Raw genomic sequence first — 12,930 nt, forward strand, 5'->3', positions numbered from 1 at the left:
CTTAGAAGAAACTAAACCCCTCCCAAGCTTTCAAAGCCAACCTATGACAGGAACCTAAATGTCGAAACATCCCAGTACCGTCTTCATTTGAGACTATCCGAAGTCAATCAGACCAGTCTCTGGCACCAGAAACAAAACATAACAAAACCCCCACATTTTGTTCATGTAAGACTCCAGGAAGATTCTCAGAAATACCATTAATGATGTGAGGTGCTTTGGAATGAAAACACTGGAAGGCAGCTTGTCAGTGTGTATCGAAATTATACATCCTGTGCCACTCTATATGGACCCAGCAGCTCCGCCTGTGACAGGCCGTGTGCAGGATGATGTGGGTGTATTCTGTACACTCAGCAAAAGACTGGAAACACTGTAAATATCCGTTGCTGGAGCACCGGAAGAAACTATGATACATTCACCTCTAAAATGTACTCAGTTTTTTAAAGTGCTGACCAGCATACACAGGATGCTAGTCTCTAGGATACGGGAATGAGAGACTATTGACCGCACACCCTCATGTGCTTCAGAATTGTGCGCTACGCGAGCGTGTCGGCCAGTCGGTGACTAACGTTAGAAAAGCGACAAGATGAGCAAGTGAGGTCTCTGCTGTGTGGAGCCCTTCCGAGAGTTTTGGCTGCATGATGGTGGAAAGAGTGGGGGTGGTGTTTGTAGGAAGCTGTGGAATCAAGACGGGTTTGGTTTCGTTTGGGTGTGTGCGTGTGTGTGTGTGCGTGTTTTATTTCATATAAAATTTCCCATGTTCAACTGGTTTTTACTAAATAAATGTCAGTTTCCCGTGGTTCAACCAATAACAAGATGGAGATACTAGTACATAAATGTTCATTCATGGGAAAGTTTCAACAGGAACAAGAGACAGGTAATGGGGGGACAAGAGACAGATATGGGGGGAGAAGCCTTACCCAGGAAGGGAAGTTCTTCTAGGGACTGCAGGAGGCTTCGGCAGCAGAGCTGCTTTCTTCCTTTCACTGGAGGGAAGGAGGAGGGGAAGGGCCATTGCCTGCAGGCGGTGGAGAGTCGGAGGGATGGGGGGTAGTTCACCGCCTGAGTGGGGGTGGAAGGAACAGCTGCTGAGATCGGCAGAGACCCCCAGGCACTGGCGTCCGTTTTGGCTTCTGTGCGTCTGCTAACATTGTTCTACAATGTACAGACTTCTCCAGAAAGTATTTAGTACCTAAAAGATTAACGTTTATCTATAGGTCATTTGAAACTTTTTAACTTTACCTTAGGAACGTCAATACTAGTGGACCCTGAAGGATCGAGTGAAAACCTCTTGAAGATCACAGAATATGGAGAGAACATCAGTCATATTGCCACCAGAGACACAGTGTCCCTTTCCTTCCTCATAAGCCTTCTTTTAAAGAATTTCTGCCCTGTACTTCTCACAGGTATTTAGATTTAAAGAAGGAGAATTTCAGAGTTAGGAACAGGATTAGTAATTATTTAGTCTAAACATTTTACTTTATAACTGGGGAAAAAATACGCCCTGAAAAGCTTTAGACACCGTATCAATCTATATTCTTACTAACAGTATATGAATGCCCCTTTCCCCACGTTTGCCAGTAGAGGCCATTATATATCTTTATCCTTCCTTCTGGTCCTTCCAAGACAAATTCCAGACGTAGAACCATAGGGTCAACGCATACACGGCCTCCACAGCCTGTGGGCTGATGGCCTTGGAGGGTCCCTAATGGTAGGAACATCGATTGGTCTAATTAAATGCACTCACATAACTACATACAAGGAAAACACTGAAAGAAACTGCCTGATTTTTTTTTTTAATTATATGCGTAATTCCTCAACCCGATGTTCAGATGTTTCCATCCTTCAAGGTTACCACATGACTAATTCAATACAGCCCCACCTCTCCTGTAACATTTATTTTACCTCTTCTAGCCCCCTACGCTGTGTTGCCCATCACCAGAGGCCATCATGTTGCTCCCCGAGTTCCAAACATAAAGTATCGAGGCAAATGAGGCTGGAACTCTCAGACAGTCCATTCCTTGCCTCCAGTTTGGCCTGAGAAAATTCTTACTCTTAATATCCACGGAATTGTAAAGTCATGACCCTGTTCTGCTGCAGAAGTTTCTCATCAAACCTCTCCCCCAGATTGTGTTGGCCAAAGTTTTCAGGGAAATGAATTTCGTGTAGCAGTAGCAGCTCGTCTGTGCTGTAAGCAAAAAGATTGGTGAGAGGCGTACGTGAGCATTCCGTTAGAAATAATGGTTAACTCTGAATCTGTCCTTTTGTAAGAGCTGTAAAAAATTTGAGAGGATTTCGTATTTACTCCCTGGTTTTACCCAATCTTAACCATGGTTTTTAAAAAAGGGGAGGAAAGAATCTATGTTTCATGCAATTTTCAAATAAAATGTTATTGGTTCATCTTAATGTGTTAGCATCTCTTCATTTCCTTGGCTATAAATGTAACCTAATGTCTTTTTTTTCCTTAGGAGACCCTGCTGTTGGGAAAACCAGTGCCATTAATGAAATGCTGGAGAAGTTGGAGGGCCCTGGAGCACTGGATGTGAAATATGGCTCCATCTTAGGAGAAGTCCTACTCTACAATGAAATTAAAAAATCAAGGTTGTATATTTAAATGCTAAATTTGATTTGTCTGGTAAATAAAAAATGTTTGCTTTGATATATAAATGTGCCTTGTTTTAAAAAGCAAACCTGTTAACGTTAAAATGCAGAATTCTTCCAAAGACAAGAGAGGAACAAAATCTGTATTTTTCCCAAGTATTAACACCTAGATTAATTCCTTTATGTGAGAAGTTTTTACGTTTATTTTACTTATAACTGATAATTTAAAATCTCCTTTTTCTTACATAACAAAATGAAGCTATAAGCTGTTTTCCTTCCTGGAAAAATGCACCTAAAACATAACAAAAAAGTATTGCATATAATTGGTTTTCTTGCCCTAGAATTTTCATCTTATCCAATACAAAATATTCTTTAAACGTGGGACTCTTGATCTCAGCCCAGCTCTGATCTCAGGGTTACGGGTTCCCACCCCGTTGGGCTTCACGCACACTGGGTGTGGAGCCTTCTTGAAAAAACAAAACAAAACAAAAAAACATTCTTTACAAAGAACTTTGTCCTTCTCTGTGTCTCTTCCTGAAGGGAGGGGGGGAAAAGCAATGAAAAAGAGTTCTAAATCATGCAAATAAAAAGTGCAAATTTTTAAAGTTAATTCTAATTAAAATATGAGAGAAGCACACTGTTGTTTGACCAGAGTAACACTGTAGGATTCCTCCCCAGCCAAAACCCGTCTCCCGCCCGCACTTGTCAAGGCTGTCCTGTCTTCCTAAGACATCTTGAATTCCCCCACTTGTCTTTCTGATGCCACTGGTAGCCAGAGCACTGTCACCTGCATGTTACATGCATGATTTTGGAATAGATCCTACTACACTTAAGCAAGGCCATAAAAAGTCAGAGAAAGAATTTTTGAAAGAGTTAAAACCATAGGAATCTTTCCTTATCTGAATTATAATAATAATAAATAATAAATGCCAGAAAAGAAATCTTACTGGAGGTTCACTATTTAAACTTAACTGGATTTTAATAAAGAAATCACATTACAAAGAAACACCTGAAGACAAGGCTGAAATAAAGGTGAAAGGGGCTTCTGCTGAGCGGTCCACAAGGGAAAGTGCATTTTATAAAGGGATGAGTGAGTTAATGGCTTACCGCCCATCGGGGAGACCAGTAGCCTGGCACCCTAGGAATTTGTCCAGTTTGTTTTTGAGAGTGAGCCTGTGATGTTGAACTTAATGGTGACAGGGGCGGCACAATCTCCTCTGTAAAAGTGCAAACAGGAAAAAAGAATATTTGTTCCCTTGCGGGAGAGCGAGGTACAACCCGCCGCACTCTGGTACTTCGATGATATTTTGTTCATACGGCTACTACGGGAAGCAAGCTGATTTTGGATCTTTTCTTCCAACAGCCTGAAGCAGAATATCAGCATCTTGCTTTCTGAAACTCACAAGACAGCCACGGGAAGTCAAGGTACGTATCACGTCGTGTGAAACTCCTTCCTGGCTCAGCCATGTGCAGGTCACCGTGTGCTTGTCTGGTATCTCAGAATGAACAGATTTCCACTGACGGTTTATTTTTTTTTTAATGATTTTTTATTATATCATGTTAGTCACCGTACAGTACATCCCCAGATTCCGATGTAAAGTTCGATGCTCCATTAGTTGCGTATAACAACCAGTGTACCATGCAATATGTGCCCTCCTTACCACCCATCACCAGTCTATCCCATTCCCCCACCGCCCTCCCCTCTGAAGTCCTCAGTTTGTTTCTCATAGTCCATAGTCTCTCATGTTTCATTCCCCCTTCTGATTACCCCCCCTTCTTTATCCCTTTCTTCCCCTACTGATCATCCTAGTTCTTATGTTCCATAGATGAGAGAAATCATATGATAATTGTCTTTCTCTGCTTGACTTATTTCACTTAGCATTATCTCCTCCAGTGCCGTCCATGTTGCAGCAAATGTTGAGAATTCGTTCTTTCTGATAGCTGAGTAATATTCCATTGTATATATGGACCACAGCTTCTTAATCCAGTCATCTGTTGAAGGGCATCTCGGCTCCTTCCATGATTTGGCTATTGTGGACAATGCAGCTATGAACATTGGGGTGCATATGGCCCTTCTCTTTACTACGTCTGTATCTTTGGGGTAAACACCCAGTAGTGCAATGGCTGGGTCATAGGGTAGTTCAATTTTTAACTTTTTAAGGGACCTCCACACTGTTTTCCAGAGTGGCTGTACCAACTTGCATTCCCACCAACAATGTAGGAGGGATCCCCTTTCTCCACATCCTCTCCAACAATTGTTGTTTCTTGCCTTGTCTATCTTTGCCATTCTAACTGGCGTAAGGTGGTATCTCAGTGTGGTTTTGATTTGAATTTCCCTGATGGCTAATGATTTTGAACATTTTTTCATGTGTCTGTTAGCCATTTGTATGTCTTCATTGGAAAAGTGTCTGTTCATATCTTCTGCCCATTTTATGATTTGTTTATTTGTTTCTCGTGTATTGAGTTTGAGAAGTTCTTTGTAGATCTTGGATACCAGTCCTTTATCTGTGGTGTCCTTTGCAAATATATTCTCCCATTCCGTGGGCTGTCTCTTAGTTTTTTTGACTGTTTCCTTGGCTGTGCAGAAGCTCTTTATCCTGATAAAGTCCCATAAGTTCATTTTATCTTTTATTTCTCTTGCCTTTGGAGATGTGTCGTGAAAAAGGTTGCTCTGGCCGATGTCATAGAAGTTGTTGCCTATGTTCTCCTCTAGAATTTTGATGGATTCCTGTCTCACATTGAGGTCTTTCATCCATTTGGAGTTTATTTTTGTGTATGGTGTGAGAGAGTGGTCAAGTTTCATTCTTTTGCATGTAGCTGTCCAATTTTCCCAGCACCATTTATTGAAGAGACTGTCTTTTTTCCACCGGATGTTTTTTCCTGCTTTATCAAAGATTAGTTGCCCAAAGAGCCGAGGGTCCATTTCTGGGTTCTCTATTCTGTTCCATTGGTCGATGTGTCTGTTTTTGTGCCAGTACCATGCTGTCTTTGTGATCACAGCTTTGTAGTACAGCTCGAAATCCGGCATTGTGATGCCCCCAGCTTTGTTTTTCCTTTTCAACAGTTCCTTGGAGATTCGGGGCCTTTTCTGGTTCCATACAAATTTAAGGACTATTTGTTCCAGTTCTTTGAAAAATGTCCTCGGTATTTTGATCGGGATAGCATTGAAAGTGTAGATTGCTCTGGGTAGTATGGACATTTTAACTATGTTAATTCTTCCAATCCATGAGCATGGAATATTTTTCCATCTTTTTATGTCTTCCTCAATATCTTTCAAAAGTGATCTATAGTTTCTAGCATATAGGTCCTTTACGTCTCTGGTTAAGTTAATTCCAAGGTAACGCATGGTTTTTGGTGTTATTGTAAATGGGATGGATTCCCTAATTTCTCTTTCTTCAGTCTCGTTATTCGTGTATAGAAATGCAACTGATTTCTGGGCATTGATTTTGTATCCTGCCACCTTACTGAATTGTTCTATAACTTCTAATAGTTTGGGAGTGGATTCCTTTGGGTTTTCCATATAGAGTATCATGTCATCTGCAAAGAGAGACAGTTTGACTTCTTCTTTGCCGATTTGGATACCTTTGATCCCTTTTTGTCTTCTGATTGCTGTTGCAAGGACTTCTAGTACTATGTTGAATAATAGTGGCGAGAGTGGGCATCCTTGTCGTGTTCCTGATCTTAAGGGAAAGGCTTCCAGCTTTTCCCCATTGAGAATAATGCTTGCAGTAGGCTTTTCATAGATGGCTTTTATGAGATTGAGAAATGTACCCTCTATTCCTACACTCTGAAGGGTTTTAATCAGGAAAGGATGCTGTATTTTGTCAAATGCTTTTTCTGCATCAATTGAGAGGATCATATGGTTCTTGAGTCTTTTCTTGTTGATATGATGTATCACATTGATTGATTTGCGAGTGTTGAACCATGCTTGCATCCCAGGTATGAATCCCACTTGGTCATGATGGATAATCCTTTTAATGTACTGTTGGATTCTATTAGCAAGGATCTTGTTGAGGATTTTGGCATCCATATTCATTAGAGAAATCGGTCTGTAATTCTCCTTTTTGAGGGGGTCTTTGCCTGGTTTGGGGATCAAGGTAATATTAGCCTCATAGAATGAGTTTGGTAGCTTTCCTTCTGTTTCTATTTTTTGAAATAGCTTTAGGAGAATAGGTATTATTTCTTCTTTGAATGTTTGGTAGAATTCCCCAGGAAAACCGTCTGGGCCTGGAGTTTTATTATTTGGAAGGTTGTTTATCACTGACTCAATTTCTTCATAGTTAATTGGCCTATTTAAGAAATCTATTTCTTCCTGTTTCAGTCTTGGTAGTTTATAGGTTTCCAGGAAGGCCTCCATCTCTTCCAGATTGTTTAGTTTTTTGGCATATAGCTGTTGATAAAAGTTTCTAATAATCCTTGCAATTTCAATGGTGCTGGTCGTGACCTCTCCCTTTTCAGTCATAATTTTAATAATCTCAGTCCTTTCTCTTTGTTTTTGGACAAGTTTTGCCAGTGGTCTATCAATTTTATGGATTCTCTCAAAGAACCAGCTTCTAGTCCTGTTGATCTGCTCTACTGTGGTTCTGGTCTCTAATTCATTGATTTCTGCTCTAATCTTGGTCAACTCCTTCCTTGTCAGTGGGTTAGGCCTGTCCCTCTGTTGCTGTTCCAGTTTCTTGAGGTGAGAATATAGAAACTGCATTTTAGATTTTTCTATTCTTTTGAGTGAGGCTTGGATGGCTATGTATTTCCCCCTTAGGACTGCCTTTGCAGTATCCCATAGGTTTTGGACCGTTGTGTATTCATTCTCGTTGGTCTCCATAAATTGTTTAATTTGTTTTTTGATTTCCTGGTTTATCGAGTCATTCTTGAGCAGGATGGTTCTTAGCCTCCAAGTGTTTGAGTTTCTTCCAGGTTTTTCCTTGTGGTTGAGTTCCAATTTCAGAGCGTTGTGGTCTGAGAATATGCAGGGGATAATTTCAATCTTTTGGTATTGGCTGAGACCTGTTTTGTGTCCCAGAGCATGATCTATTCTTGAGAATGTTCCATGGGCATTTGAATAGAATGAGTATTCTTTGGTTCTGGGGTGTAGTGTTCTATATATATCTATGAGGTCCAACTCGTCGAGTATGGCATTCAAAGCCTTTGATTCTTTGCTTAGTTTTTGCCAGGGTGTTCTGTCTATTTCTGATAGTGGGGTGTTGAGGTCCCCTACTATTACTGTGTTCTTATCTATATGTCTCTTTATTTTGGTTAAGAGTTGGCTTGTGTATCTTGCTGCTCCCCTGTTGGGGGCATATATATTAATAATTGTCATATCCACTTGTTGAATACTTCCTTTAAGAATAATATAGTGCCCTTCTGTATCTCTCTCTATGGCCTCTAGTTTAAAATCCAGTCTATCTGATATGAGAATTGCTACTCCAGCTTTCTTTTGAGGTCCATTTGCGTGGAAGATGGTACTCCATCCCCTTACTCTAAGTCTGAATGCATCTTTGGGTTCAAAATGAGTCTCTTGTAGACAGCAAATGGATGGGTCATGTCTTTTTATCCAATCTGCAACCCTGTGGCGTTTTATGGGAGAGTTTAAGCCATTTAGATTGATAGAGATTATTGACAGATATGATTTTAATGATGCCATTTCTCTTTAAAGTCTTTGTATCGGTTGTGACTTGCTGCTCTGTATCACTCTTGGGGCCTTTTTACCTTTATAGAGCCCCCCTTAATATCTCCTGTAGGGCTGGTTTCGTGGTTACGAAATTGGTTAATGATTGGCGATTTTGGAACGTCTTTATTTCTCCATCAATTCTGAATGACAGCTTTGCTGGATAAAGGATCCTTGGCTGCATGTTTTTCTCTGAAAGAGCTTTAAAAATGCCCCCCCAAGCCTTTCTCTCATTCCAGGTCTCTGTAGACAGGTCTGACGTAATCCTGATACCTTTGCCTTGGTACGTGAGAAATTTCTTTGCCCTGGCCGCTTTCAATACTGTATCCTTGGATCTAATATTTGTGAATTGCACTATGACGTGACATGGTGTAGGGTTGTCTTGGTTGAGCTTGGGTGGGGTCCTCTCTGCCTCTTGGACACGAATGCTTGTTTCCCTTGCTAGATTAGGGAAGTTTTCAGCTACAATTTGTTCAAATATCTCTTCTAGACCTCTGTTTTTCTCCACCCCTTCAGGGATGCCGATGATTCTGACATTGGATCGTTTCATAGAGTCAGTAATCTCCCGTAATCTACATTCGTGGGCGTGGATTTTTTTAAGACCAGCTTCTATTTTCGTTTTTTCTTCTACTAACCCATCCTCCAATTCGCTAACGCGTTCCTCTGCCTCGGTGACCCTGGCCGTCAGAGCCTCTAGTTTTGACTGTATTTGGCCCACTGAGTTTTTAATTTCTGTCAGATTCGCTCTCATTTTTGCCCTTAAGGATTCTATATTCTCAGTAACATTTTCGTTAATACTTTTTTCAAGTCTACTCATCATCTTGACCATTGTTGCTCTGAATTCCATTTCTGATAATTGGGATACATCCATATGTATTAATTCTGTGGCCGAGGCCAATTCTGTGGCAGAGGCCACAGACTCATTATCTTTTCTTTGCTGGGGGGGACTTCTCCTTCTCGTCATTCTGATGAAGAGAGATTGCAGGGTTGTCCAGAGCCCAAGTGTTGACTGGGACCCAGGCCGTGCGCCCTTGTTTTATAGAGATCTTAGGGATGTGGGCTTCTTCCTTAAAGAGTTTATTTATTTATTTGAGAGAGAGAGAGACAGTCAGCAAGAAAGGGAACCCAAGCAGGGGAGTGGGAGAGGAAGAAGCAGGGTCCCAGTGGAGAAGCCCAATGAGGGACTCTTTTCCGGAACACCGGGATCATGCTCTGAGCTGAAGACAGTCGCTTAATGACTGCGCCACTCAGGCACCCTGGGTTGTGGGCTTCTTGATTTTTCAGCCTGACTTCTGGGGGAAGGGCCTGCCGCGCCGATATCAGGCAACCCTGTTTGGGTAGAGTCTCCGTGTCCCCTGCGAGGGGGGATGGGGATGGGCACCCTGTGAGCCGGTATTTCCGGGCTTTTGTTCTCTGGCGGCTTTCCCTGGCGGTCTGCGGTGCCTCTTCTGAGAGTCAGAGCAGCAGCGGCCGAAATTCAGCCTCTGTCACAGGACAGAGGGATTGCGGCCTGTTCTTCACTGATGTTCTGGCCACTTTAACTCTGTTTCTGTTGGTGCTGCTCAATCCTGCAGCATCCCGGGCTGTGCGCCCCACACCCAGCGTCCCAGCCCTCACTTCCAGGGCCGGCGCGTCTCTGTCCTTTGTGTTTCTAACCCCGCCAGCCGCCCCGCGCGCGCTCCCGAGCTCCCTGTTTCAGTCTGGTTCGCCTGTGCTCTGGAGTGCCAGTTTTCAGTCTGGTCGCACTTGCACTCCTGAGCTCTCGGTTTCACTCTAGTTCGAGTGTGCGGTCGGGAGCTCCTGTTTTCAGTTTGGACACGGGTGTTCCCAGGCTCACTGTCTCAGTCCGCTCTCTTGCGGGTGCTGCTCTGAGAGTCCAGCCCAATCCCCAGCACAAGGGGCTATTGCTTTCCGGCGCCTGAGCGCAGAGGCTCCCTCCCCCTTCCCTTTATCTTCCTATATCTGTGCTCGGATTCACAGCTCCCCACTTCATACTTCAATACTCAGCACTGGAGATGTTCATTTGTAGAGATCCAGATGTATCTTCCTGCGTCTCAGGCTGATTCCGTGGGTGTTCAGAATGGTCTGGTAGATATCCAGCTTGACTTGGACCAGCTGAGAAAAGTCGCCTACTCCTCCTCCATCTTTTCTCCTCCTTGCAGAAAGTGGTTGCCTTTCTGTTCATAGAGTTTCTGCTACTCTTTTCTTCATTCTCCAGTTGCATTCATAGGTATTCGGAATGGTTGTAGCTCTCTCGCTGAATTCCTGGGACCAGACGAACTTTAGGTCTCCTGCTCCTCCGCCATCTTGGAACGCCGAGCTCTCCACTGATGTTTTAAAATCGAAAATCCTGAAAGATCCCCATGCCCCTCTCAGACTGCCATGCCCTGCCCAACAGCTGGGCCGGTGATGGCAGTGCTTCCCAGCAGGCGGCTTCTCCAGAGAACTTTGGACGAAGTCTAGAAGTACCTGGAGGCAGCGTCGGCCTCTCCTGTTCCTTCATGCTTGTCTGAGTAACGCAGGGGAGAAGTCACTGTATGAGTTCTCAGATCCGGCCACACACGTGGCACTTCCGGAGCCCCCTCCTGGGGAATGCGGGCCAAGTGGTCTGGGAACAGCCACTCCATTGCTTTTTTCTTTTTTTTTTCTTTTTTTTTTTATTTGTAGTATTCCATGATTCATCATTTGCGTATAACACCTAGTGCTCATTGCAATACATGCCCTCCTTAGTACCCATCACCAGGCTGACCCATCCCCTCACCCCCCTCCCCTCTGAAACCCTCATTTTGTTTCCCAGAGTCCATAGTCTCTCATGGTTCGTCTCCCTCTCTGATTCTCCCCCTTCATTTTTCCCTTCCTTCCCCTAATATCCTCCATGCGATTCCTTACTTTCCACATATGAGTGAAACCATATGATAATTGTCTTTCTCTGCTTGACTTATTTCACTTAGCGTAATCCCCTCCAGTTCCATCCATGTCAGTGCAAATGGTGGATATTCATCCTTTCTGATAGCTGAGGAATATTCCACTGTATATATGGACCACATCTTCTTTATCCATTCGTCTGATGAAGGGCATCTTGGCTCCTTCCACAGTTTGGCTACTATGGACATTGCAGCTATGAACACTGGGGTGCATGTGCCCCTTCTTTTCACTACATCTGTATCTTTAGGGTAAATACTCAATAGTGCAATTGCTGAGTCATAGGGTAGCTCTATTTTTAACTTTGAGGAACCTCCATACTGTTTTCCAGAGTGGCTGTACCAACTTACATTCCCACCAACAATATAGGAGGGATCCCCTTTCTCCACATCCTCTCCAACATTTGTTGTTTCCTGCCTTGTTAATATTTGCCATTCTGACTGGTGTGAGGTGGTATCTCAGTGTGGTTTGATTTGTATTTCCCTGATGGCAAGTGATGTGGAGCATTTTTTCATGCACCTGGTGGCCATTTGGATGTCTTCTTTGGAGAAGTGTCTGCTCATGTCTTCTGCCCATTTTTTGACTTGATTATTTGTTTTTTGGGTGTTGAGTTTGAGAAGTTCTTTGTAGATCTTGGATACCAGCCCTTTATCTATAATGTCATTTGCAAATATCTTCTCCCAGTCCGTGGGTTGCCTCTTAGTTTTGTTGACTATTTCCTTTGCTGTGCAGAAGCTTTTTATCTTGATGAAGTCCCAAAAGTTCATTTTTGCTTTTGTTTCCCTTGCCTTTGGAGACGTGTCTGGAAAGAAGTTGCTGTGGCCGATGTTGAGGAGGTTACTGCCCATGTTCTCTTCCAGGAAGCCACTCCATTTCTGAAGAGGAAAAGCAGGGGCAGCCCCCAGACGGATCAGGAAGGGAGCCTGGCCACAAGATTCTTGCCACAAGGGGGCAGATCGGGAAGGGAGCCTGGCCACAAGATTCTTGCCAAAGGAGTTTTTGGTTTTGTTTTTACTTTCATATTTGCCATAGCACCATCCCGAGTGGCCCTTGTGGGGGGCGCTCTCAGGGGATGCGTCCTAAGTCTGATGCCTTTGGTGGAGCAGATGGGCGTTGCTTTTCAGCCTCTCCTGTGTGCTCCCAGTAGATACATGCCATCTTGTACATCCAGATACTTTCAAATCATAAAAAGGTACCTGTGTCAGTTGTGCTTCAACTAGAGAGACTTCTCTGAGCTTTCATACTGTTGTATTTGGCTGTGGTTGCAGAGACCCTGCAGACCACATCAAAGGAAGGAAATCGTTGGAAACATTTCACAGTTGGTATTCCTGCTCTCACTGAATTGTCCTCAGAGCGATTTCTTGAAAATGACAATACAGTAAAATTATTTAATGTTTATATTTCCTAACACCTTAAAAATAAATCACAAATATTCTCAAAGTACTCTAAATTTGTGTTTCTTTCCATATTTGGCATAACAGAGAAGCCTATTAAAAAGCCAGCAGTCAGAACTGATGAAAGTTCATTGAAAAATGATAAGAAAGGAATTATAGTCTCAGCAATAAATTTTAGCATCAGTATCACAGCTGCCAAAGTCAAGGAGATGATCCTGAAGAAATTAGTGAGAAGAACCAAAGATACTCTTGGAGCACCAAAGAACAGCAGGGTAAAATGCCTCCATCCCATTGACTAATCTGCTTCTGCCACTCAAGCCATAATGTGACTTGTTTTAATTAATAATCATA

General features: G+C 42.9%; 1 protein-coding gene across 1 annotated transcript in view; it reads left to right on the top strand.

Moving 5' to 3' along the window:
* The window catches only part of DNAH14 (dynein axonemal heavy chain 14), a 363,900-nt gene that overhangs the window by 223,419 nt on the left and 127,551 nt on the right, over positions 1-12,930 (top strand). The window contains exon 49 of the mRNA XM_034667630.1: positions 12,667-12,851. Within this exon, the coding sequence (XP_034523521.1) occupies positions 12,667-12,851 (185 nt within the window). The remainder of the gene's footprint in view (positions 1-12,666; positions 12,852-12,930) is intronic.

The sequence above is a fragment of the Ailuropoda melanoleuca genome, chromosome 8 (genome assembly GCF_002007445.2).
Source record: "Ailuropoda melanoleuca isolate Jingjing chromosome 8, ASM200744v2, whole genome shotgun sequence".
Classification (NCBI taxonomy): Eukaryota; Metazoa; Chordata; class Mammalia; order Carnivora; family Ursidae; genus Ailuropoda; species Ailuropoda melanoleuca.